Source organism: Calliphora vicina, chromosome 4, assembly GCF_958450345.1.
Source record: "Calliphora vicina chromosome 4, idCalVici1.1, whole genome shotgun sequence".
Classification (NCBI taxonomy): domain Eukaryota; kingdom Metazoa; phylum Arthropoda; class Insecta; order Diptera; family Calliphoridae; genus Calliphora; species Calliphora vicina.
In genome coordinates this window covers 98053006-98080968 of record NC_088783.1, presented here as the reverse complement: position 1 = coordinate 98080968, position 27963 = coordinate 98053006, and the positions used below count along the sequence as shown (strand labels likewise).

Genomic DNA, 27963 nt, shown 5'->3' with positions numbered 1-27963 from the left:
AATTGTATATAAACAAATTACAAATTACTGATGTGTATCTATTTTTATGAGCAAATAATTTTTTGTAATTCAAATAAATTCGTTTTTAAAAATCAACATGAAAGCAAATAGTTGCCAGATTTTTGACTGACATGACATTGCCAGATAGAAATTTTAATAATATGATGTATTCTTAACGCTTGCGAGGAAATTTTCAATGTTACCGCCATTTAAATTTTTTCCAATTAGGTGTATCTATTATTTTGAGCAGATGTGTATATGGGGGATTTCACGTCAAGTGAACCAACTTTTAAAATCAATGTCTTCCGATCGGGATGAAATTTGCACCAAGGTTAGATCTATTGGATAGTAATTCAGACACAATTTTTCAACAACATCGGTCAATAACTCTCGAAGTTAGATTTTTCTCATCCATGTAACTTATTATCTATTGTTCTTAGCAAAATGTGTCCTAAGTAGTTTCTTCATTCTTTCAAAAAAAAAATAAAAAAAATTTAATTTTTTTTTCCGAAATCAAAATCTTTTTCGACTTTTTTTTTCAAAATGGGCCCTTTTTTTCTTAAAATAAAGCTTAGATGTTTTCCTTGTGGACCTATTTAGTAGCTTATGGGCTAATGGGCCCTCTTTTTATCTATCAAAATAAATGTTTTGTAACTCAAAATATGCAATTTTTGACTTTTTTTTTTTTTTGCAAAATCTAACTTTTTTTAAAATGGGCCCTTTTTTAAATTTTTTTTCGCTCAAAAGAAAGCTTGGGTCTATTCCTTTAAGACCAATTTGGTTGCTTAATGGGATGCAAGTGGGATATGTAGCAAATATTTGAATTTTTCTTTTTATTTTTTTTTACTCAGAAGAAAGCTTAGGTACATTCCATTAAGAGCTTTTTGGTCGCTTAGTGACCAAAAGAAGGGTATAAAAATGAGACTGAACAACTCTAAATCAATTCGAAAACACCCCAGCTTAAACCATGTGAAATTTCGTAACAATATCTAAAATAGTTCTCGAAATACCGAATTATTTACAAAATTAAAAACGTTTCAGTATAAATACTTGTATGAGTTCCTTCAAGAACTTAGCTTTTGTTAATTAAAGAAAAAATAAAACAACTCGACTAATAATATATATGTACATCTAATAATAAAATTATTTTTTATTACATAATGGTATTTATGTAAGTGATAACAAAAAAGGGGAAAATAATATTATATGTATAAATGTGTTTAGAAAGTACTGCTTAGGAACAGTTTATTTTTTAAAGGAATATGAGACTACAAATATTCTAACCGTTATCTATATGATTATTATTATTTTTTCTTCATTTATTTCAAAAGTTAAGTTTTATATGATTATACATTTTGAATTGTGTAAGTTTTATGTATTAATATTAATGTAAATAAGTGGACGCACACATTGATATTCCTCGTGCCGAAGAATAATTTAAAAAATACAGTAGAACAAATAATATTGTAACAAATGTTGGTTTTAAAATATTAATTTTTTTATAATAAGTTGTATTTTTTAATTGTTTGAAATTATAAACATAGTCAATAAATAAGCAAATACTTAAATCCGTTTTCAAAACTTCTAGTTAAATTTGCATGTATATATATATTGTATGTATTAAATAGTAATCTGTTCGTTTTACACATCATAATTGAGGACTGCTCCATTTATGTGTGTTGAGATGTTAGCTAGGTTTATTTGAATACAATGCAATGCCGTGTAGTTTTTACAATAGGTTAATTAGTATCGACGATTGTTAAATTGAGAATTAACAGCGGTGTTAACGGCAGAAGATGCAGCTTGCTGAACATGTTGGTTGCGCATAAATTCGGTTGCAAACTCAGCCTGAGCCTTTGCCATACTAGCTCCTGAACTGCGATATATCGAATGAATCTGAAATATATATATACATACAAAAGTGAGAAAAATTCGGAAACCAATATACATTAGAAGGATGACAGTTATGTTTTTTTGTTACCCCCCCCCCCTCGTCGAAATATATGTACCATAGTTTGTTTCATGAGGTTCCCAAAAATAGTTTGGGTCTTAATAAAATTTAAAATGCAAAATATATATACATATATATGTTTCCGAAAGCTATAAACAATTTATTTTTTGTTAAATGATCCAGCCCACTAAACCAAAAATATAGGGAAACATCATAAAACATGGTTAACAAAAACTATTTTTTTTTCTCTTCATATAAAGTGTAAGTAGAATTGCTTTTGAAAAATAAATTTTCATTAGATGAATCTAATTGTTTTTCATAAGTATCTAAAACTAATTGATGTTAACTTTGTATGTATTGTAAGTATTATATTCAAAAATTATATCTAACTAGATATACAGAACTAATATAGAACAAAATAGAATATATCTAGCAATTAATTTTAGAAACTAAAAAAAGCTCAAAGTTAGACTCATTCAAGAAAGATTTATTTTTTAAGAGCCAGCTTAATGTAGTGTATTTAAAACCTACCTTTGTTATCATCATTATATTTGCTGCTGCCGTAACAGCGAAACAGAAGGCAATACATAGCAACAGCAAACCAACGATGATGCCTGAGGCCGACGAATCAAACTGTGTAATGGCAACTATGAAACCACAATAACCAGTGCCAGGAAAGCCTATAGCTTGGAAAACCGAGAATATTGTTTGAAAGAAGTACACAAAAAAGAATACCATAAAATTAAAACTTGAATCATTGCGAAAAGCTTTGTAGGCTGGTCTGAACCTGTAGCAAAGAAGTAAAAAAAGAAAAATAAGTAAAGTTGAAAATATAAAAAAAAGAATCTGATCACGTACCAGCAAATGTATGAAGCAGGTGTAAAGAGCAATGTATAGAAAATCGCCAGCCCAAAATTCGTAAATTCGTTTCTGTGAAACAGAATAATAAGTCCACCAATGATATTAACGCACATGGTTAGTGTGTAAACTGCAAGAAAACCCAAAGTTTTTTTAATTTTATAATTTTTCATAGAATATAATAATAAATAATTAAATTGTATTGTATTAATTAATATCTTACACATCCATGTATAATATAAATGTTTAACTAGTCTCTGAAACTCAGGAGGTATTTCCAAGTTGAAATCTTGATAAAAACAAGGTTTCACGCAAAAATTGTCTGGTAATGGTGGCCAATTATTAAGCTGGGGTATATTTCCCTGTAATTGCTGTTCACGTCTATCCAATTCAGCAGCTTTGCGATCAAGTTCCTCTTGGCGTCTCTAAAATATGGTTAAGTCATATTATAGTAATGAAATTTTTGATTTGAAAGTTAAAATTTTGTATTGCATTTGTTTTATATTTGAACATAAGCTTATAATTTCAATAAATATACATATGTATATGTACACATATGGTCAAAATAATAAGTACATGATCTGTTTCCGCATCTTGTGATTAATTAAAAATATATATTTATTTTAAATGAATTATTATTTTTATATTTAGTTAGTCCAAGTTATGTTTAACATAAAACACAAACACTTACGCCCTAATAACATAAACTAAATTCTTTATGAAATGAAAAATAAAAAAACTTCAGAAAATTAGTGGACAAAATAATAAGTACATTTTTGTAATTCCTTAAATTAAAAGTAATAGTTCAATATTATTTGTTTTATTTTTATAAGTTTTATTAATATCCAGTGTATCCTCCATTATTTTGAATAATTTTGTGGACTCTTGGCATACTGCTAATAAGTTTACGACAGGTGTCCAAAGGGATTTCATACCAGGTTTTTTTAACAAAATTCCAAAGATGGTCTTTATTTTGAAATGTTTGCTTACTTATTCTGCTTTTCAACTCCCCCCAAAGGTTTTCAATTGGATTTAGATCCGGTGACTGACTTGGCCAGTCTAGGAGACTTATACTATTTTCACTGAACCAATCTTTAACATAGCGGGATGTGTGTTTTGGGTCGTTATCCTGCTGGAAAACCCATCTAAGCGACATGTTTTCTTCAGCGTACGGCAACATTATGTCCTCCAATATATTTTTATATTCAAAACGTGTCATAGTATCGGTAATACGATAAATAGGTCCAACACCATACCACGAGAAACATCCCCATACCATAATGTTGCCACCACCGAGCTTGACGGTCTTTTTTGTATAACGTGTGTGAAATTCCTTACCCGGGGGACGACGCACATTACGACCGTTATCATTCCCAAACAAATTTATTTTTGTTTCATCGCTCCACAAGATATTATGCCACTTCTTCTCACCATCTCAAATGCTTTTTTGCGAAGGACAGTCTGGCCTTAAGATTTTTTTTCCGAAGCAGAGGAACTTTTCTGGCTATTCGGCCCGGTAAATTAGCACACTGTAGTCTTCGCCGGACTGTTCGAGCTGATATCACATTGTCTATATTTGCAGAAATTTCCCTAGAGGATATAAAAGGGTTTCTTTTGGCGAGAACGACAATGTGATTATCAGTCATCGGCTGAGTTTTTCTTGGCCTTCCGCGAGTTTCTCTACCTGTTTCTGGTTTAAGGGCATTTTGGACAAAAAACAGTGACCTATCCAGAGATTTAGCTATTGCCCGAAGACTGTATCCATTATTTCTCAATCTTAACACCAGTCTTCTCTCCTCTGGAATACAGTGCTTCTTTCGACCCATCTGTCAATGTAATTTCATTTAGTTTAACTGTAGATTATTATTTTTGTAAATACTATAGCAAATAAATTAACAAACCTTCTTTTAAAAGTATAAAATATTACAAAATGTGAAATGTACTTATTTTTTTGACCAATCTAAAACTGCACTTTTAACAAAAATTGACAAACAAACGAAAAGTAACGGGATTTTTGCAACTCTTTTTGTTTTAAACTGTGCTGCCAATACATAATTAACGAAAAATGTCGAAGTTACCATACCAAATTAAAAAACGAAAGTAGAAAGTATAATAAGAAAGAAAAGTAGGTATGTACTTATTATTTTGACCATATGTGTATGTATCAGGCACGGATCCAGGTCAAGCATTTGGTTGTAAATAAACTAAAATTTATGTTACATTTTTCTTTTTTTATATTAAGACTTTTCGGTTTTGGGTCCACGCCTGCACAATGTATGTAAACATATCTATTCGTTTAATACATATTTGATCATTTTAACCCTTAGCACATAGGGTTCAAATGTGGCGCTTAAATGAAATTCAAGAATTAATTTTTTTCTTAACTACTGGTATTGGCTGAAACTAGATGAAAATTCAACAATCTAAGTTGTTAACATATCTATAGTTGGCTATCAAATTTAGCTAAATATTGCCATTTTCATATGTCGAATCTTAAATACCCTTACAAAAGAAAAAAATGGGAGAGCAAATAAAATGGTGGTGAAAATAATATCTTTGGTGAAAAAAAATTTGGTAGTCGCGGTTTTTTGCTTATACCTCAGTCATAGCAGACTATAACGGATAAATTGATGTATCAATCATGTAAGTAATTTGGGGGCTTCGGAAAGTTGATTTCAACATACAGACGGACATGGTTATATCGACTCCGCTATCTATAACGTTCCAGAATATATATAACTAATGGGCTCGCAAATGAAAAATGTGGAAATTACAAACAGAATGACAAACATATATATAACAGCTCATAAAAGAAAACAATACAAATATAAAAACGAAGAAAGCCGTTGACAAAGTGTAAAAATTAAAAAATTAAATAATAAACTTAAGAGCAACAGTAAAAAAAAATACAAAAGAAAGAGGCTTTTGGACCAAAAATAATGAAAATGTTTTTGTTGAAATGTGGGAGGAAGAAAAAAACAGGTTTTAACGTTAAAACCAGGTTTTAACTTCAGGTGTGAAAACACTATAAAGGTATATATTTATAGTGTTTTCACTAATTGGTTTTAATTAATATTGAGTCAATCTATTTTAAAATAATATGAAACTAAAATACTACAGAAATGCATGCTTCATTAATATTCGGTTTTTTAGTTTTACCATAAAATTCACCGCTGTAATTGGGATACACTCATTATTTAACATCAAACAAATAATGTTAGCTGAATAAACATTGTCGTTCTCAAGTTTTTTTGAATATGAAGCCAAATACTGTTGGTGACATTATACGAAGATATAAAAACCAGAATCGAATTGATTTTAAAAAACAAACTGGGCAGCTAAAAAAGTGTACCGAGATGTAAAAGCTCCGTTTTGTTAGAAAAATCGAGGCTAACGCACGCTTATGTGCCCTCAAAATTGTTACTGAAGTTAAGGCGGAATTTGGAAAGACAGTTTCAGAAGTAACAATAAGTCACGCCATTAAAAAATAAGGGTTCAAAAAATAAGGGTATTGCCCATTTCGTGAATTTAATGTTTTTTTCAGACAATACGGCCGTTGAATAATCGGTTAAAATTTAATAAGGAGCATATAAAAAAAGATGAAAATTGGTCGGAAAATGTAATTTTCTCGATGATTTAACTTATTTGGAACTGATGAAAAAACTATGGTGTGGCGGAAGCCGAATTAGGAGTTAAAAGGAAAAAATATTACTCCAATAGTTAAGCATGGAGGAATAAGTGTAATGGTTTGGGGCTGCATTTCAGCGAAAGGCGTAGGGAAACTGGTATTTATTGAAGGCATTATGATCAAGGATGTTTATTCGAACATTTTGTGAGATAATTTGAAACAATCGGCAGAATAAAAGGGAATTGCAAGAACTTTTGAATTGTATCAGGAAAACTAGTGGTTGCTTTATAATTGTCCAAAAGTTATTAATACGCCTGCTTAGTCCCCAGACATGACTCCCATAGAAAATTCATGGGACTATTTAGATCGCCGAGTCCGCTGAAATCACGTTTCAAAAACGAACTCAAAAAAAGGCAGCAATAAGAATGGGATAAAATCAGTGTTCATAAATTGAATTTTTTTTTTTAAATATGCCAAATTGTCCTTCTGAGGTTATAAAAAAAAGAGCTATCCAACCAGATATTAAATTACTTTTTTAAATTTGTATTTAAATAATGTTATATGTGCTAAAAAAAACCTCGAATGGCTCTAGAGAAGATTTTTCTACTAATTTAAACTTTTATCTTGATGATAGTGCTATTGAGTTTGTTTGCCGGCATAAGTGTTTGGTTGTTGTTATTGATAGTGGCCTTTTGTTTGGGAGTCATGTTGACCTGATTTCTGGTAGGATCTGGGGTACACTTCTTTACGCATCAGGGTGAGATTGGCCCATGCTCTTTTAATGCTTCAGATTTTGTATTGTCTTGAGGTGGTATCTGGATCTTCAAGTTTTATCTTAAATAGGTTGCCACGAATTGTTCATACAATTGTGAGGTTTGCTTACAACGTTCGGCTTAAGGATCATATTTCTTCTTATGTACACAAATGTCTTGGTTGCTCATTTTTTAATTTTATTAAATATAGAAATTTAGTGTTGTTTCATAATGTTATTAGTAGGAGATTTCATTCCACCTTATGTAATAAATTTGTCTTTTTGAGTTCTGCTAGAAATCCTCAGGTTTTTATTCCTAGAATCTTTAGGCAGATTTTTGAGAAATATTTTGTAGTTAGGATTGCTCGCTGCTGGAATTGCTTGCCTTATGAGCTTCGCATATATTCACAATCCAATAATGTTTTTCGTCTTAAACTTCTGAATTACTTTGGTACCCCAGATTAATTATTTTATGACTTCTTACTTACCTATTTAAACTTATTGACCTTATATTTCTTTGGTTTTGGTTTAAGCAGGAATTGCCGCTAATTGGGACTGTATTTTCTTATATATTTTTCTAAATATTTTACTTTTTAATATATATTTGGCTGTGGAGCTAATTTTGTTTGTATGAATGTAATAGGACCATTTATTTTAATTGTTATTTGTTTTTTACTAAGTATAGTTTATATCTCAGGATTTTTGTTACTATGTAATACATATTTATATTTTGGCCTAGAATATTAATGAAGTGTAAATTATTTAAGTTTTTAGTTTTTGTTGTTATTTATGTTGTTTGTTCAATTTTAGAATTCTGAAATAAGTTTTTTTGATCTCTTGATATGTCTTATGAATAAAAAATAATATCACCGGTTTTTTTTATTTACTATAAATTTTGTTGACTCGAATAACTCGAATAAAAAAAAACGAATATTAATGAGTCACTGTACATATTTAAGATTCGATTTTTTTTTCAGTTAAACGGTTTCTTTTTGTGTATTTCATAAATAAAAAAATACTTTTGGGTCGATTATTGATGGCAACAGAACTTTAGTTGCAAATTTCTGGTAGCCAATTTGGCAACAGAAATTATAGCTGCCATTTACCATCTGCAATGCAATTTAGGCAACGCAACTGAAGTTCGTTTGCCATCCATAAGTCCCGGTCCACATTGTGAAACATTTTCAGCAACTGCATTCGTGTCCACACAGTAAAGTTTTTGCTTTTCAGTATTTGACATTTATGTACCGAACGAATAAATGTGGATGACATACAACATGATGTACATGAAACAGAGTACCCTTTACCATTCCTCTTTCCCATTTCATCCACAAGCTCAAATGTTTTGCAGCAAATGTTTCACAGTACGGATGGGGCTAATCGACCAATATATTTCATCCGTGAATTTTTTGAGATAAATTCCTATAATTATTGATTTTGGGTCAAAAGCTAAAATTTATCAGCAAATAATTTTTTTTTCCCAGAATTATTTTTCAAAAATAGTTTTTAATATTTATCTTAAAGTATACATTGGTGAGGGGTATATAAGATGAGGTCCATTATTTTTTTGTGAAATGGTACCTTTTATGTATTTTTGATATATACACTGTTGAAAAAACTGTCAAGCACCCGGTGGGTTAAACTAATTCGGGTACGCTGAATTCAGCGGTGCTAACCGTTTGTTATTTTGAAAATGGAAACATATATTCGCGTAACTCAAAAACGGTATAGTTTATGAAATAAACTAAAAAAAACGAAATTCCGCAATAGAATTACCTTTTGAGTTACTTTTAGAAATCAGTTTATCTCATTTCTAAATTTGAAAATTGTAGACCTTCGTGTCCCACAATATTTTTTATTGTGCTGTTTATTAAACCATTCACATTTTAATATATTGAAAAATAGTAAACATTAAAATAGTAGAATTTTGTCTAATAAACTGGATTAGAAAATTGAAGTTGCATTATGAATGCACTTTTATATTAAAATATTCCTATGTGTGTATAATTTAATAATGATAACCCATCACACAATTCCATAATCAATCGAATCTGAGCACTGTTTTATAAAATATGAATACATAAAGATACAAAACATTTTACTTTTTAATATACTGAAAAATAGTAACAATTTTTCAATAATTAGACAAATTTAAAATGGCTCCATAGGGTGTGCCAAATTTGAAAAGATTCTACTAAATTGTATATTCCCCTTTATCAGTTAATGGAGAAGTGCCACCTAATCGTATAAAATCCATGTGTGGTAACGATAGTAACAGCCCATTAAATGATGATATATTGGAGTTACTATTAGTGTATGACTTCAGCAAGCGAGAAGAGAAAACAATCAATTTATGATACGTATGAATTTATTTTAACACTAATGAAGAGTTAAATGCAATATATTTTTGCCACGAACTATTCATATTTTTGTATAATAATAAAACCTAGTTTTACGACTTTTAAAACATTAGCAGTACCAAATGGAATGAAAATATAAATGTGCTAATAACATTAAAACATATTTAGAGTTTGCGCTATGAATTTAACATTTTATCAACTTTAAAAACATCAAACAAAAAAGCCACACAAAATTTGATCATTAGATCAAATATTGATTTCGAGATCATATTACCTGCAATTCCTCTGTGGTTATTTGCACACTGGTACTAGGTGTGGCTGTGGTTGCAACGCGCTGTTGAGTAGGCGGAATGTTTTGTGATAGAGGCTGAACCACTGCTGCATTGTTTGTTGAATTGATTTGTAGCTGGGGTTTGCTTTGTTCTTGTTCAAATGGATTATAATCCTCTAAAGAATTCTGTACATTTGTCGTTGTACGAGTCGCTTGTTGAATGGCTGGATCCTAGACAAAACCAATATAGAAAACATAAAAATATCTATTATTCTGTTTGCACTTCACAATATGTCACCAAATTAAGATAAGGAATGTGAGTCAATACGAAAAAATACATTTCATTTTCTCTATACATTTTGCTTAACATTATGGTAATTACATTTCTTACCGCAAACGGATTATCTACAGTTGGTTCGCCAAATGGATTGTCATCAAAACCCGACATATTTGTTTAATCAATAAATTAAGAATCAATAAATTTTATATGTATTTATTTTCACTCAGAGATATATAGTTTTTTTTTCTTCTTTTTGGTAATTTTTTTAAAAGCTGTGTCACTATTAGTGAACAGTGATGAAAATTTAGCGATTTTTAAACCAGTTTGCCAGAAAAAGTGTATAACAATTTTCATCATACCGTCTGTTGATTACTCTCTGTCTACACGTCACAAACATCGTAAACACAACTCTTGTCAATGTTATGTTGTCAGAAAATTTTTCATATTATTGACATAAAATGTAAATTTTGTACAAAAGATACAGTTTTTAAAAATTACAAATATGAAATTGAACATACATATGTTTTCCTCACACAAAAGAACACGAACAAATTTGTGTTTGTAATTCATGATACATTTCAAAATGATTATCAAAAGAAAAAAAATTTCAGAAATAGTCATCATGTATTACTCTACGTCTTAACAAGTCATCGTTTCGGGCGCACGACAACGAAACGTTCTTCGGTGTGGTCCAAAAGTGTCGATGTATATAGCTTTATTTATATATTTGCTTCAAATGTCAGATATAATTGTGAGAATAATTGTTCTGACAACGTTGTTCGAACAAGAACATAACAATGACAAGAGTTAACCGAGACAAATGGTTCGCTGCGTGAACAAATTGATGTCTTGTCAAGACAGTCGATTAAAATGATGTTAAGTCTTCATGCTAACATTGACAGGAGTATCGTATCGTGAGAAAAAGTCTGACATGATGTGACTATACTTAACACTAACATCATGTTAATGTTAAACATTTCATGTCAGTTGTAGACAAAGTGTTAGGTAAGGATGTTAGTCTTATATAAGTCGATTTTTCGATTGTTCCTGAAAAAAGTCGAAATTGACTTTTTAAACGGAGAAAAGTCTTTTGGTCGGGAAAAAGTCGAACAATCGATTATGTTATCTCAAAAGTCGAATAGTCGATAAAAGTTGAAAATAGTCGATAAAAGTCGACTTTTTAGATTGTTAAAAAAATATTTAATTGCAACATTATATTAAAACTATCGCAATTTGGTACACTTGCATTTTTTGTAGTGTATGTTAATATATATAATTAAAGGTATTTATAGACGGCAATACTGAGTATTAACACTTTTCAAATTTAAAATATTATTGAAATCAGTCGATATTTCAAAAAATCGTTTCGAAAAAACATTTATTGTTTACACGATAGTATTACAAATATTTTATTTCTTTGTTGATTGATATTTTTCTGAAAATTTAATATTATATTTTCTTGACATTTTTATTTGCCTCATTTGTTTTTATAAATACATACCCGATACATATGAAAATAAAAGTTTTTGAATTGTTTTAAACAAATTTTGAATACCGACCGTAAATCAAAAAAATAATTTGTATTTTTTGAAAATCTAATACAAATTTTATTTAGATGATGAAATTGTATTATGATATTTGAGTTTTTGACAAATATTAATACTCAGTATTGCCGTCTATAAATACCTCTAATGAAGCTTTTTTCTATACAAAATTCTTACAACATTATTCTAACTATGATAAATTTTTTTTTTATTGCTAAACATTACAAAAGGCGCATCAATAAATGTAGAAACCATGTATTTTTTTATAAGAAATGGTAAAAGGCTGAAAAAGTCGAAAATAGTCAAAAAAGTCGAAGTTCGAAAAATCGACTTTTCATAAATTACCAAAAGTCGAAAGTTCGAAAAGTCGACATTTAAAAAACGGAAAAAGTCTTACAACATTATTCTAACTATGATAAATTTTATTTTTATTGCTAAACATTACAAAAGGCGCATCAATAAATGTAGAAACCATGTATTTTTTTATAAGAAATGGTAAAAAACTGAAAAAGCCGAAAATAGTCAAAAAAGTCGAAGTTCGAAAAATCGACTTTTCATAAATTACCAAAAGTCGAAAGTTCGAAAAGTCGACATTTAAAAAACGGAAAAAGTCGAAAAGTCGACTTTTTGTTTCAGCTTTAGAACCCTAGTATATGTAGCTCGTTCCTATGTTTCTCGCATCGTAAAATTTCTCACATGAAGTGTGAAACAAAAAATTCCATCGTTTCTCGGTGTGTGAGAAAAATTGTTTTCCATTTGAAAGTGAAAACGAGACAACACAGATTCTGTTGTTACTGGAATGTTTCCAGTAATGTGTCAAATGCAAGACAAACGTCAACGAAAGAAAGAAATTATAATAAAACCAAAACAGTGAAAAGCTAAAAAAATTTAAAATGTCATAATATAACAATTGTGTTTTATTGATTGTCATCATTTAAATATAAAACAAAATGTATAGAGTGGCGCTTATAACTGCTGAATTTAAAAAAAATATTTACAAACACATTATTGTGTACATACATGTGTATATATAATTATTTCATTCAAACTGTTTGTTACTTACTTTTTCGGCTGATTTGGGCTATATATTTATACATACGAAATTAAAAACATCTATTATTTTTAAAATTTTGTTTTTCTCCCACCAATTTGAAATGGGACTTGTTTTGACAGTTCTTGTGAAAAACTTTTCGCAAAATATTGTTACAGAAACACTTTTTCTCACTTCCATCCAATAATTGCTGGAAAATTATTTAAATGACAGATAATTCTCGCAAAGTAAATATACAGAAACACTTGTGTGAGAAAAAACATTTTTTGTTTCATTTTACACTGTTTTTGTAGCAATTCAATAGTTTCATGCGGAAAATTTTACGATTCAAGAAATACAGAAACGTGCTACTGGATATTTCTCCTGTGATATTTAGGTCATCCATCACCAGTTCTTAGAATAGCCAGCTGTATAGAAACACAAATATTTTTAATATTTTCTTGACATCTATGTTGATCTACATACATATATTCACAAACTCTACTAATTCATGCAAAAATTTTTTAAAAAAACTAACAAATTTAAAAATAATTTACATGCATTTGACCTCATCATTTGGTTGTGAATGTAAATCGTATTAAAGTATTTCTATTTTTTTCTTCTTTTTACTAAAAACATTCGTATTTATTTATTTCCTTATTATTAGCACAAAAATATTGTTCTTTACACCCTAGTATTAGCAGGATTTGATGACTTTCTTTTTTAAATTTTATTTGAATTGTTTAAATATTCTTTGGTTACACTAGGACGTTTCTTTGGCACTTTTCTACACATTATAAACTTGTATTTCTACTTACTACTCCTTTTATACCATTGATATCGTATATACTGTCAATATTTTTGCAGGGCTTATTTTCCGCCGATTCTTATATATTTTCCATGTTAGGAAATTTTCATATTAATTGATTTTTAAATTTTCCCGCTTACATTTTATTCTTCTATGTCATACATGTCACACTTCGGTTTGTATGGTTGTAGGCCCTTAATTACCTTTCCTGCGAATAGTAAGGCATTCTTTATACATTAACAAAAAAAATCAATATAAAAAATTTATATGCAAAACAAATAAATAGACTTTTCGCGGTATTTCTTTGTTTAAACAAATTAATTTAAAATATATTCATAAGTTTCTGCCCTACATCCTCCCCCTACAATACCAGGCGTTCAGTAATTTTAGCAATATACAGGATTTCATTCATAGAGTGTACTTTACTGAGGAGAATGTATTACAATAAGTCGATCAACCCATATAGCGCCATCTACAACATTGACCAGATTTTTTTAAATCTGCCGGAATGATGAATTTGCCCGAACGCAGATATACTCCGAAATAAAAAAATAGTTCATAGATAGTTGTAGATCTTATTCACAATTCATAACTAGCTTAGTTACTGCTTTGACATATAGAGAAAACAAAATATCGATAATATTTTGATCGATATATACTGTAATTAATTAAAAGGCTTATAAAGCTATTAAGAGACTATTTGTCTTCTCTAAAAGTATAGTTTGTACGTAAATCAATTAAAATAAGGGTATGTAGAATGAAATTTTTCAATAGAATGTTGTTGACAAAAAAAAAAACACATCTCTAGATTATTTTCTTTTTGTATACATGTATTAAAATGAAATCAATCAGCTGTTTTTTTGAATGTATTAGTAGTTGGCATTTAGTTACAACTTTACCCATGATTAAGTGCTAACTAATTGTGCTGAAAGTAACCAATTGTGAATAACTTAAATAGGTACTTAAAAAAGTCAACACTTGGTGATCGTTTATGAATATGCGCCATGATGTCGAACAAAGTATTATCCGATGCACGAAGCATTTAATCAAGAGTTGCGATGCGAAAAATAATATGATTGCGATACCTTCAACGTTCCACTGTTGAATCGACAACAAAAATATGCGTACGATGGATTTTTAGTTCGCGTTGATTTTGCAACGATACGCTCGCAGAATGATATTGCATTTGCTTCATCAGGAATTGCAAACATTGCCAGTGATTCCACGGTCAACGTATGTCGATAAACTGAATGCATGTTTGAAGTCGTCTGTTTTGAGGAAACACGTCAAGAAACTCAAACTGACTGTGAACATGCGTGTCGAGCTGCAGAACCATCAATCTGAAGAAGTGTTTTTCAAACAATTGCTGGACATTGATAACGGTAAAATCCCGTTTGACATTTCAATTTCCCGTAGCTTTGATTTATGTTTAACGAAACATAAATCAACCACGTCTTTGTAATGGCACCCGACTTGCGGTAAAACACCTGTTGAATAACGTCATCGAAGCAACAATACTTAAATAAAAGTATAAAGGAGAAGACATTTTGATACAACGGATCCCAATGCTCCGGCCGACATGCCATACGATTTTTAACGCTTGCTATTTCCGGTCCGGTTTGCATTCGCAATGACAATTAAGGGAAGTCATTGTGTGTTTGCGGCATTAACCTTTAAAATCCATGGCCAATTGTTTGTCGCCTGTTCCCGTATCAAAACACCATCACCATTATTTTTTTACGCGCCAGACATGTCGTGTGTTGGAGAGGAGGTTGGCAACGCGAGGTGATGATAAGTGTTAAAGTGGTTTTGAAAGATAAAAAAAATAAGGAAAAAGACTAGAAGGATGGACAAAAACAAACAAAATACAGGCGCCAGGCAAAGTAGATTGCTGCTATTTTACCTGGAACAAAGAAAATGACACCGGGGTGACGAGCGAGTGTTTGACCTGGAGATCAATTTCTTTTGCTGTATATCGGATTGGTAAGTGGTAATTATTTGGCGCACCGGCAGGAAATAGAACAACTTTTCAGTGGCAGAGTTTATTTTATTTAATAAATTAAAGAAAAGAGGTTGAAAGTTTGATTAAAATAAAGTAAAGTTAAAAATAAAAAAAAAATATATAAGAACTAAAGATAAAAATTAAAGATAAAACATAAAAAATTTTAAACTAAATAAATAAATATACAATCTAAAACTAAATGAAATTTAAATAAAAGAAACTAAATTAAAATAAAGCTAAGATTGAATCTAAAGCTAAAATAAAATATAAAACTATCTAAATAAAACTAAAGATAAATAAAATAAAGAAATGAACTTAAATATAAAAAACCTAAAGAAAAATAAATAAGAAAACTAAATGTGGTTGGCCATTTTCGCCAACCACATCCGCCAAATTCTCCATCCCCCACTTATTCCACATCCGCTACCTCTCATCCATCACCAGACAAATTCTCCATCCACCAACTTTATCCATTCGCAACATCCGCATCAATTTCAACCCCATCCGTCAAATTTATTCATCCACCAACCGCAATAGCCATCATAAGTCCTCATCTTTCCATCCGCTAGTCATCAGCCATCCATTCTAGTCTGGTCATCCTCCATCATCACTGGTCGTCCTATTCATCATCATCATCTGCAATATTCCGTCTCCTTCATCACCGTCCAACAGGGCACATTCGGCACAGCACCATCATCGCATTTTTATCATCAGCAAGCATCAACAGCAATACAGCACCAGGTATCTGTAAAACAAAAAAAAATACGTATACATATGGGGCATTTCATGTCAAGTGAACCAACTTTTGAAATCGATGTCTTCCGATCGGGATGAAATTTGCACCAAGGTTAGCTCTATTGGATAGTAACTCAGACACAATTTTTCAACAACATCGGTCGAGAACTCTCTGAGTTATAGGGGGTAAAATTTTGACAATTTGGTCAAACAGGGGTTTTTTCTTATCCATGTAACTTATTACCTATTGTTCTTAGCAAAATGTGTCCCAAATAGTATAGATAGCTATTTCTTCGATCTTTCGAAAAAAAATATTTAAAAAAAAAAATAAAAAATTTTTAATATTTTTTTTCCGAAATCAAAAACTTTTTTGACTTTTTTTTAAAACACGTCCTTTTTTTTTTTTTTTTTTTTCTTAAAATAAAGTTTAGATATTTTCCTTGAACACCTACTTGGTCGCTTAGTGGGATGCGAGTGGGATATCTATCAAAATAAATATTTTGTAACTCAAAACATAAAATTTTTGACTTTTTTTGCAAAATCAAAAACTTTGTTGACTTTTTTTTTTCAAAATGGACCCTTTTTTAATTTTTTTTTTAGGTCAAACAAAAGCTTAGATATTATCCTTGAAGACCCTTTTGGTCGCTTAATGGGATGCGAGTGGGATATCTATCAAAATAAATATTTTTTAACTCAAGACTTACAATTTTTGACTTTTTTTTTTGCAAATACGATTTTTTTTCCAAATGGGACCTTTTTTTAAAATTTTTTTTTGTAGTCAAAAGAAAGCTTAGGTCCATTCCTTTAAGATATTTTTAGTCCCTTAGTGGGATGCGAGTGGGATATCTATCAAAATAAATATTTTGTAACGCAAGACATACAATCGCATCCCACTAAGGGACTAAAAATATCTTAAAGGAATGGACCTAGGCTTTCTTTTGAGCAAAAAAAAAATTAAAAAAGGGCCCATATTGGAAAAAAATTTTGATTTTGCAAAAAAAAATTAAAAAATTGTATGTCTTGCGTTACCAAATATTTATTTTGATAGATATCCCACTCGCATCCCACTAAGGGACTAAAAATATCTTAAAGGAATGGACCTAAGCTTTCTTTTGACTACAAAAAAAATTTTAAAAAAAGGGCGTATTAAAAATCGTATTTGCAAAAAAAAAAGTCAAAAATTGTAAGTCTTGAGTTAAAAATATTTATTTTGATAGATATCCCACTCGCATCCCACTAAGGGACTAAAAATATCTTAAAGGAATGGACCTAAGCTTTCTTTTGACTACAAAAAAAATTTTAAAAAAGGGCGTATTAAAAATCGTATTTGCAAAAAAAAAAGTCAAAAATTGTAAGTCTTGAGTTAAAAAAGGGTCCATTTTGAAAAAAAAAGTCAACAAAGTTTTTGATTTTGCAAAAAAAAGTCAAAAATTTTATGTTTTGAGTTACAAAATATTTATTTTGATAGATATCCCACTCGCATCCCACTAAGCGACCAAGTAGGTGTTCAAGGAAAATATCTAAACTTTATTTTAAGAAAAAAAAAAAAAAAAAAAAAAAAAGGACGTGTTTTAAAAAAAAGTCAAAAAAGTTTTTGATTTCGGAAAAAAAATATTAAAAATTTTTTATTTTTTTTTTTAAATATTTTTTTTCGAAAGATCGAAGAAATAGCTATCTATACTATTTGGGACACATTTTGCTAAGAACAATAGGTAATAAGTTACATGGATAAGAAAAAACCCCTGTTTGACCAAATTGTCAAAATTTTACCCCCTATAACTCAGAGAGTTCTCGACCGATGTTGTTGAAAAATTGTGTCTGAGTTACTATCCAATAGAGCTAACCTTGGTGCAAATTTCATCCCGATCGGAAGACATCGATTTCAAAAGTTGGTTCACTTGACATGAAATGCCCCATATATATAAAATATATAATGTTTTTGATATTTAACGGTTAGTTATTAGATTTAACTTTTGTAATTTACCTTTTTAATTAATTCCTCGGAAAAGTTACCCGGGCAAACGTAGGGCCATATCTGTGGACATTTGACAAAACGGCTTCTTTCTAAAACGTCAAATTTTCAGGAGAGCGAAAAAAAATGTAAAAACTACTAACAAAAGTTTTTGTGTAGAAAATTAAAGAAATGTTATATATAAACATTATAGACAAATATCCAATAAACAATTAGCGCTTTTTCTTTTGTTTGAAAGAGCAATAGTTTTCTTTAAAACAGCAACAAAAAATTTTAAGCTTTTTTGTCAAATGTATTTTTAGCAAACCAATTAGCTTGTATTATATAAGTCGTTTTGTCACAATTGTTTTAATTAAATTAGAGTCGGCTTATGTAAAAACAAGTTGTTTTGTGAAATTGAAATATAAAAAAAAGTCGAAAGAAGTTGATTTGACAAAACATATTTCGGTATTATTAAAAAAAAATATTAAACTTTTCCGGTACAATAGCCAAATAATCAAATATCAAAATGTTTCTTTAAAAACAGGAAATATTTGATTAGGTTGAATTTTAATATAAAAATTAACTTTTAAATAAAATAATACTATTATGTTATTATAAGAAGAAAACAGTAAAAAATCATATTTTGCGATTTACTTTGTGAAACTTCATTGAGTTTCTTCATCGTCAAGATCCAGGTATATTTTAAACGATCTTTATGCTTTAAAAAATGTGTAGATGGGTATTTATCAGTGGCAGCATATCCATCAAATCGCGTTTTTTGTTATGTGATACGACTAATGGAGACATGTAACTTCGACCAATTGTGGAATCGGCATCTTTAGACGACGAGAGTTGATGTCTAGCAGCTTAAAAGCCTATTCTGGGTCTAGTGATGATTTGTACTGCAAAACTCCAGATTTACTTTACTCGTACCGCATCAATCGAACCTATTTTCACTAAAATTTTTCACCTGAAAAAGATATATGTATGTAAGTAGTAAAAAAATTCTCCGTTGGCTCGCCATAACTAAAAAACCAAAAAAAGATCGAATAAAATTAATAAAAATAAATCAATAAACCTAAATATCTCTTCAACTAATAGAGATAACCTACACATCTAAGCGTATTTTTAGTAGATCTTCTCAAGGACTATTTATATTCTAAATTTCAGCTCATTCGGATCATAAATGGATTTTTGGGCGATTTTTTTAAAAATTTGAGACCCGTGGTGACCAGATTTGACTGGCCCCCATTATCCCTAGGAAGCTGAACAACTGCAAATCAACTCGAAAACACCTCAGCTCCAATCATGTGAAATTTCGTAATAATATCTCTAATAGTTCCCGAGATACCGAATTATTGCCAAAAAAATACGTTTCTGAACCACTGTGAGTCGTGTGTATGGTATATTGAAAAGGATGAATTTTTCTTAATTTTTTTCAATTTGCTCATGCACTGTGTCAAACTCAAGATGTGTATGACCCACAACTAGAAATGTATGGTCAATCCATTCACATGATCGAAATTTTTGGCAATCAAAGTATTTCCATCACTTGAACCATATATTTCAGCCAAAGATTTTTCTATTTTATGGTCTTTGGTCGAAAACAAAGACATATTTACGTGTTCTTTTTTCACTTTATTGGCCATAGCCTCAAGTTTTTTACTTCATTCATTTACACGAATTTGAATTTATTTTTATTTATTCTAGTATTAAGTAGCAAAACAGCTTCTATTCTTCTTTTTTCCATTTGCAAAAGCACTTATGTTAAGATAAGACTTAAATTTTTTAAATTTTTGTTTTTGTAAAAGAACCTCTGTCGATACAAGACGTTTTGACAAAACGAAAACTCGCGATCAACTGATTTAAAAATCTACTTATATCAGACAAGTGGTAAGTTTTTCAATCTTTGCTTTCGACAAAACGACTTCTTTTGAAAGAAGCTGTTTTATCAAGAAAATAATTGTTAAAAATGTGCTAAAACTAAATAGATATAGGCTGTTTTGTCAAAAGGCAGTTACTAGTTTTTTTAAAATGTTTTGAATTCTATGAAAGAAGTTGTTTTGTCAAATTGAAATTGGGGAAAACCTGAAATAGGTCGTTTTATCGATTGCGTATCTTATGTTCTACAAGTCATAGAAATACGCCGATACGACCAAAAGAAGCGCACTCAAATTTTATATTTACTACAAAAATCCTGTAAAATTGTCTTATCTCGAGAGAAGTCGTTTTGTCAAATGTCCACAGATATAAAATTGAGCTCAGTTTCTAGGGTCCCTTAGATTATTTAGCAGGTCACGAATTGTGCGCAAGGGGTACATGAAAGAAAAGTTAGATCTAAAATAGAACATAACAATAAAAAAATAAAAACCTGAAAGAAGAGAACAAGAAAATATATATAAATTATAGATACTTGTTTGTAAATAAATACATAAAAAAATACTTACCTGAAATCTCATGTATAAAAGCTGCTAAAAAGATAATTAAACCTATGTGCTATATAAATTATAAAATTTTTTATTAATCCATGATTGAGATTGTTATATAAGCTTACCCAAAAAATATTGTAACTTAATTTTAAATTGAATTTTTATAAAAAATATTTGAATAAAAAAATGAATTTTTATAAAGTAAATGAAAGAAATTGAAAGTTTTTAAATTATAAAATTGGAAAAATAAATAATAAAAGGTAAGTGATTGGGGTAAAATGATCTAGTGGTGTGAATAAATTAAGTTGCCATGGAAGGACAGTAGGGTCCTGCGGGAGGGAACAATATCTCGGCAGTCCATCAGCCGACAAGATGATTAGTTTTGACAGAAAATTGTTATATTGAGTTTGTGTTTCTATGTTTTGCGTTGTACACTCACTTCGGGTTCCTAAATTTTCTTTCTATCAACTCCCCTAAAGCTGGTATATATTTTTGTACGACAGAACAATGGTACCAGTGTTGGCAAGAACCACCCCATCCGGCGAGCCTCAGCCTGGCATAAGCCATTATACCAGCGCCGCCAACATCTGGCAACCCTCAACATCACAACAGATAGATAGAATAGAAATAGATAGAACAGATAGAAACTATCTGTTGTTGTTTTCTATTTTATTATTTCCTGGCCAGTACAGACAACAAAATAAAAAATGTGGGGTATCGAGCATTCCAATGAACGAAATTAGTAATCGAAAGTAATCGAAAAAAGTATTTCTTTATTATAATTGGTTACCTGAACATCGATCTTTCAATTAAAATGTAAATAAAACAGATGTATTGTACATATTTTCATATCAAATGTAACTCAAACATACCCCAAACATATAAGAATAAAAATTATCATTCAAAAATACGTTTTTTTTACTCTTTTTAACTATTTTTACATTTCAAAAAGCTTTTCACCAATTCACAAATTGAATACAAACATTTTTTCTAATTTGGACAGGACAATGTCTGTCGGGTCAGCTAATTATATTTATAACACCGTATTCTGATTTTAGATAAATCGAAAAAAGTGGGCGTGGTCAATTTTTCTTTCAGTAAAAACATAAATTGGACTACTACGAACATTTAACTAAAAAATTAGCCATACCGGTGCAGCCGTTTTCCAATTTTAGATAAATCGGAAATAGTGGGCGTGGTAAATTTTTCTTTCCGTTAAAACCTAATTTGGACTATGACGAACATTTAAAAAAAAAATATTATCCGAATCGATTCAGCAATCGGTGATGCAATTTTCAACGAACAGCATTTGATTTTTGTTTATATAGAAGAAAAAGATTAATTGAAAAATGTGTTTTAGTAATTTTTTTTACTTAACCCGGTGTGTTAAAAAAATCGAATAACTTTGTTTTTTTAAATGCGATGATCTGTGTTGGTCATGCTGGAGGGGTGTGTTAAAAAAATCGAATAACTTTATTATTTTAAATGCGATGATCTGTTTATTTTTATTAGATTTTATCTAATGTGGGCTTTCAAGGTCATTATTATATTTAAATGTAAATAAAAGAAATTATTTCATTTTTTTATCTGACGTTTCGCTGTTTATTTTTCAGCATCTTCAGGGATAGTTTTATATTAAATATATTTCTTTCGTAAATTTTTACATTTCAACAAAGTTTTTACACCACGACATAAAAACACAGGGTCTCCCATTCCAGAAGGGCACGCGGTGGGCATGATACTAAGAACTACCCAACCCCTTTGTCTGATAGCGTATGTTCTCCTTTAGGATGGCTATCAGAAGTTCCATCAAGCAATGTTCCCCTCACTGAGAGGGGTGGCTTTGTTGGTTATTGTCCGGCTGGTCCGAAAGGGCTCTTAAATTGTCCGTCCGAAATCCATCAGCGTCTGTTTCGCATATTGAGCGGCTGGTGGTCTGCGTCTGTTATCCCCAGTGGGGCGGCAGTTCATCAACACCTGGCAACAGGTATAAAATGCAACCTTTATTTGTCCGCCATGGAAGGTCAAAAATCATACCCCATGTACCCGGTCGGGGGCTTCATAATCTCCGGGGACCCTACTCCCACAGCGATGGTAACTGACTATGGCGAGTCGAATGCTACTGTGACCCAGGCTAGTCAGGTGATTACACCGGGCCAGACTAGTCTGTATACTACTGGTGTCGCAGGAGGTCAATCTGGTACACCCAGGTTGGCTGAATGTAAAAAAACACAAAGCAATTGGTGGTAGTGACATAAGCGGCGAGGTACCCCTGGATTTCTCTCCAAGTACCTCCCATGCTGCTAAAGCCCTAACCGTCAAGGCGGTTAAAACCCATGTCTCGGGTGCCTCTGGGGGAAGCGACTAAGTCGCTCTTCTCAGTCGCCTCCCATATGCCAACTGTGTGATCAGGGTCTGTGATGGAATCCTCCTGTCCTGAAGCAGCATCACCCCCTGCCAACTCCGGCTCTGCCAGAAGGGCTGCTACCACCAGGCATAGAGAAGACATAGAGCGGAAACTCTAATTTTTTGGAATAAAAAAAATGACTTTCTTCACACATACGGGTGCTGTGTAATTCAACATACCTGTGAGAGTTCACCATAGACATTTGACAGTTTGCAAGTAAACAAATAATAAAATAAATTGTTTGTAAATTCTGTAAAAACAAAAATTGGAAGCAATTTATTATTAGTTTAGTTTATATATATTTTCGTCAACATTTAGATATATATACATATAAATTGTAAGTATTTTCATACTAGTACAATAATATGTTAATATTTTTCATCAACATTATAATTTTTTTGTTTTAAAACAGAAACAATCATCAGAATATGCAGAGCAGGTGCTGGCGAGGCTATCGTGTATTATTACTCTGGCGAATGGGCACGTTATTGCGCTTGGTTTTAAGATTATTACAATTATAAAATTTGGTGGTATAACTCTTGAATATATGTGTGGAATTGTATTTGAATACGAAGATTTTTAGGAGATTTATCTTTATAAAGAATTTTCCGCAAGTGGGCTTTATATGGGAGCTATGGATAATTATTCACCGATCCGCTTAAAGTTTTCAAATATGATTTCTTAGTACATATAGTATGTATAAAACTTTTTTGTTTCAAAAGTTGTGTGGATACCTATAGGTATATATGATATATCAATTATGACTGATAAAGTCCAATTTCTTGAGGACAATTGTATGGGGGCTAAGATAAATAAATCGCCGATTGCAATCAGTTTTAATATGCATCGGCATTAGACAGAAAAAACGTACATATGTATCCAATTTTATGGAAATATTTACAAATAGGTGATGATAGTATTACTTAAATAAAATCAACCCACCCACTTAAGCAACAAATTTTGCAATTTTTTTCAGTTGTTGATACTTTTTACAAAAATATTTCGCCCGAAATAAACTGCAAATTCAAATATTTGACGAAAAAGACGTAACCACTAAATAAAATATACATATATTAATTCTTTTATTTATTTCTAAAACTACTTTTACATAAGAGAATTGAAAACAAATATTTAGTGTTATTTTATTTGATACTGTTTGACAAATTCGTGCTAAAAAAAAGTGGTTACGCTATTTTGAGTAAATATTTTCCATGTATAACCCTACCTTAAGACTTTCTAATTAAATTTTATAATATTTCTATATAAATTATATTTATATAATGTACATATCGCACTTGATCAACATGAGGGTATTAACTCAAAATTTTAAAATTATCAGTAGAGGTCAAAAACAGTAAGCAAATTCCATTTGAAAATATATTTACATTGTTTTTATTTTAAATTTTTGCAATCTTGTTGATTAGGTTCGATATGTAAAACGGATTTTATACGCTAATACCATGTTCACACGACGGCATTATTCGTCATTCACGCTCTCATTCGTCATTCAACCCCCAATTACGAACTGAATTACATGATTCGCCATACAAAATTTCAAGTGCGAATTACCTTGTTCGTACGTAATTCAGTTTGAATTACCTTATGAATTACGAACGAATGACTGTCATCTCTAATTTTTATCGATTATTTACGTATCAAAATCAGCTGTCCAAACAAAAATGTCAAAACAAAATAAAGAAAAAGATTTTTGTATTAAATAAATAAATTAAAAGAAATAAAAAGTCTGATTAAAGTTAAAGCCACGCAGCTCTGCCATTCTTTCAGCCCACACCTCTAATAAAGCCCGCTCGCTGCCCTGGTCCCACTTGCTTGCACTTTTTCTTTTTTCTAATAATGAAAATAATAATTAAATTATATTTGTTTAATTAATAATGCTACAATTTTATGTTTTTACTTACCTTTTTTATCCATTGCCAAATTACAAATTTAAAATTCGCACCAAACAAACAAAAAAAAATCAAAACATGTAAACAGAAAAAAAACAAGAAGAAGAAATAAATAAATGTCAAACTGAATTACGAATGTTGTCGTGTAATCAGGTTGATTCGCAATCGTAATTCAAAAAGCGAATTAAGTCGCCGTTTACACATGCAGATTTTCCTCGCATGAAAGTTTACTTTATAGGCAAGAGAGGCAAGAGGCATAGAAAGGGGTACACACTCTGATGTACTTTCAATTCGTTTTGTGTTTTCGTTCGTAATACCTACATACACATAAACATGCACATTGATGTACAAACTGTCTGCAATAAAAATCTTTGTGTGTAAACGCGAATGCAAGTTTAAAGAAGAATAATAAAATATTATGCGCGAAAAATCTTACAGTGTAAATGGGGACTAAGTAATTCAGACTGCCGTGGAAACATGGCATAAATAATTGTCGTCTACACAAAATATTTAAAAACAAATGCAATATTAGTATGTCATAGGATTTTTTATTTTTTTTTTTCATATAACACTTAAAATTATGAAAAAAATTAACTATTTTAATAATTTATATATTATCAACGAACAATGGAATTAATAAGTGTTTAAATTATATATATATACATAATTGATAAATATGTAAAAAGAAATATTAATAAACAATAAATACAAAATGGAAATTATTACAACAGATCAGCAATATACATAATTGAAAAACAGAATTATATACATAATTGAAAAATATGTAAAAAGGAATATTAATAAAAAATTATTAACTTAAAAATAATAAAAATTAGAAGAAAGTGGGAATTAATAATCGAAATTGTTATATTAATAAGGAATAGTAAGTTTAATTAAAAGGAAAATTAAATTTTATTACAAATGCAATAGAAAATGCTTCTAAATATATGAATGTACGTCTAAAGCAAACGGACGAAAACATGTCAGATTTTTTATTAATGTGCTGTTTTTGTAAAACAAGCGAGTACTTTGAGTAGAAATTGTACGTGTATTTTGTTTTTGTTACAATAGCAAAACACATGTAAAATTTATACTCAAAGTACTGTACGATTCTGTACGATTGTCTAATCCGTTCTGTACGATTGTCTAATCCGTTGGTCAGTTTGTATATTTTTGGTAAGGATAACCAAACAGATTTCCAAATGCAGAATAGTTTTTAAAGAAAGAAAAAGACAAACAGGCACAAACTCAACCAATTACTATTTCCAAATGTATTTCACAAATTTCATACAGTATTTTAAATAATTTTTGAATAAAAAATTTAAATTAATATTATAAAAGATGATGTTACGTTTAGCAAAAGAAAATTTTAGAAACATTGGGCATTCTAAAGAATCTACAATGCCAAATACATACGTAGCAGTTCATATTATCATTGAATAACTTGTTGGATTTTCATAACATAATGCAAAAAAAAACAAAAAGGTAAGGATCTAATAAGTATATAAAAATTTCTAGTATACAAATCGAAAATATTCAAGCAAGGAACATATTATTAAAAAGATCTTTAGCCAAAATAATTTGGAACATTTCATTGGCTAAATACGAAGAGATCCTGTATATTCTGAAAGTGTAGCCAAATTTGTTCTGCTGTTTTTTTCAAGAAGAGTTGGGGAATAAACTACGTGATTGTAATTAAAATGGAAATTGCGAAATAAACATTGAAATCCAATCATCTGAATAAATTTGTCATATAAATCACTATACATAGATGTACAATTACTGGGTAGTCATTTGGCAACTCGGTTATGTTAAGCATACCATTTATAACATACTTTTTAATAAAAATCACTTCTCAATAAACCATCAATAGAAACGGTTGTTTCATTTATAACAATTTGGCGACGAAGAAGGAAAGAAGGAATAAGAAAAAAAGTGATTTGCATTTTTTACAGTACAAATGCACTAAGCTGTCTACGCATCTACAATCAATTTTTAATTTTAAAGAAAATTATTAAAATTAAAAAATCAAGAGATGGCTAATGAAGGTGCTGGAGGTAGTACGACTGTGGCGGCGGAGAGCAAGAGTGTGGCGTTCTTCAATTTTGAGCCTTTTGATGTAAGGATTACAACGTGGTCTAGGTGGGTTAAACGTTTTGAAACCGCACTAGAATTATACGAATGTAATAGAACAAAGTACCAACGTCTTCTGCTACATTTTGTTGGTTCAGACACTTACAACATTTTATGTGACAAATTATCGCCAGAAATTCCTGAACAGAAAACGTATAGTGAGGTGGTAAAAGTGCTTGAGGACCATTTCGACCCAAAACCCAATGAACTGTTGGAAAATTTTCGATTCAACATGAGGAAACAGCAGGAGAGTGAGACAGCAGAAAATTTGTTGGTGGCAATTGTAGTTAATTGTAATTTTGGTTCTCATTTAGATAAAGCGTTAAGAAATCAATTTGTATTTGGTCTTCTGAATAAAAAATTACAAAGCCGGCTTTTAGAGGAAAAAACTTTAGCGCTGAATGACGCAATAACAATGGTGACCGCTAGCGAATTGGCAGAAAAAGGTGGCGATGAATTGCAGGGTAATGGCAGCGAGAAGGTGAGTGTTCACAAAATGGCGGAAAGAAATAAAAGAAAAGCCAATACAAAAAATGTTTTCGTTGTGGTGACCCGAAACATACTGCAGACAAGTGCAGATTTAAAGAAGCAACATGCCATTTTTGCAAAAAAAGGACACTTAAGAAAAGTTTGTTTCAAAGAAAAGAAACAAATGCACAACATTTAGGAAGTAAAAGGTACAGACACGTTAGTAGTGGAAGAATTGCTACAAATTGAGGGACCCGACAACGTTTTAAGTGCTCGCGAGAAAATAATGTACAAGTTAGAAGTCAATAACAAGACAATTAATTTTGAGATAGATACGGGAGCTCCGGTCTCAATTATAAATCTCGCAGATGCTAAAAAATATTTTCCAAAACTAGAGGTTAAATCCCCGAATATGGCGTTAATTAGTTATTGTGGAAATCCGTTGAA

General features: G+C 30.4%; 1 protein-coding gene across 2 annotated transcripts; it reads right to left on the bottom strand.

The window, feature by feature from the left end:
- Positions 1–1112: 1112 nt before the first annotated feature.
- Positions 1113–10401, bottom strand: Scamp (secretory carrier membrane protein). Of its 2 annotated transcripts, none has more exons than XM_065507761.1 (6): positions 10202–10401; positions 9823–10050; positions 3033–3234; positions 2810–2939; positions 2483–2738; positions 1113–1896 (listed from the first exon to the last, which is right to left on the bottom strand). In XM_065507761.1, the coding sequence occupies exons 1-6, from the start codon at positions 10265–10267 to the stop codon at positions 1744–1746; spliced, it is 1035 nt and encodes a 344-aa protein (XP_065363833.1). In that variant the 5' UTR covers positions 10268–10401; the 3' UTR covers positions 1113–1743. The 2 variants fall into 2 exon arrangements, with proteins under 2 accessions (XP_065363833.1, XP_065363834.1); XM_065507762.1 differs by having other exon boundaries at positions 10211–10400.
- Between the last annotated feature and the right edge of the window lie 17562 nt (positions 10402–27963).

Coding starts and splice junctions, on each gene's coding strand:
- Scamp (XM_065507761.1), bottom strand. CDS start 10,267: ATGTCGGGTTTTGATGACAATCCATTTGGCGAACCAACTGTAGATAAT. Junction 2,739..2,809: donor CCTGCTTCATACATTTGCTG/GTACGTGATCAG, acceptor TCTTTGCTACAG/GTTCAGACCAGCCTACAAAG. Junction 1,897..2,482: donor ATATAATGATGATAACAAAG/GTAGGTTTTAAA, acceptor TATATATTTCAG/ATTCATTCGATATATCGCAG.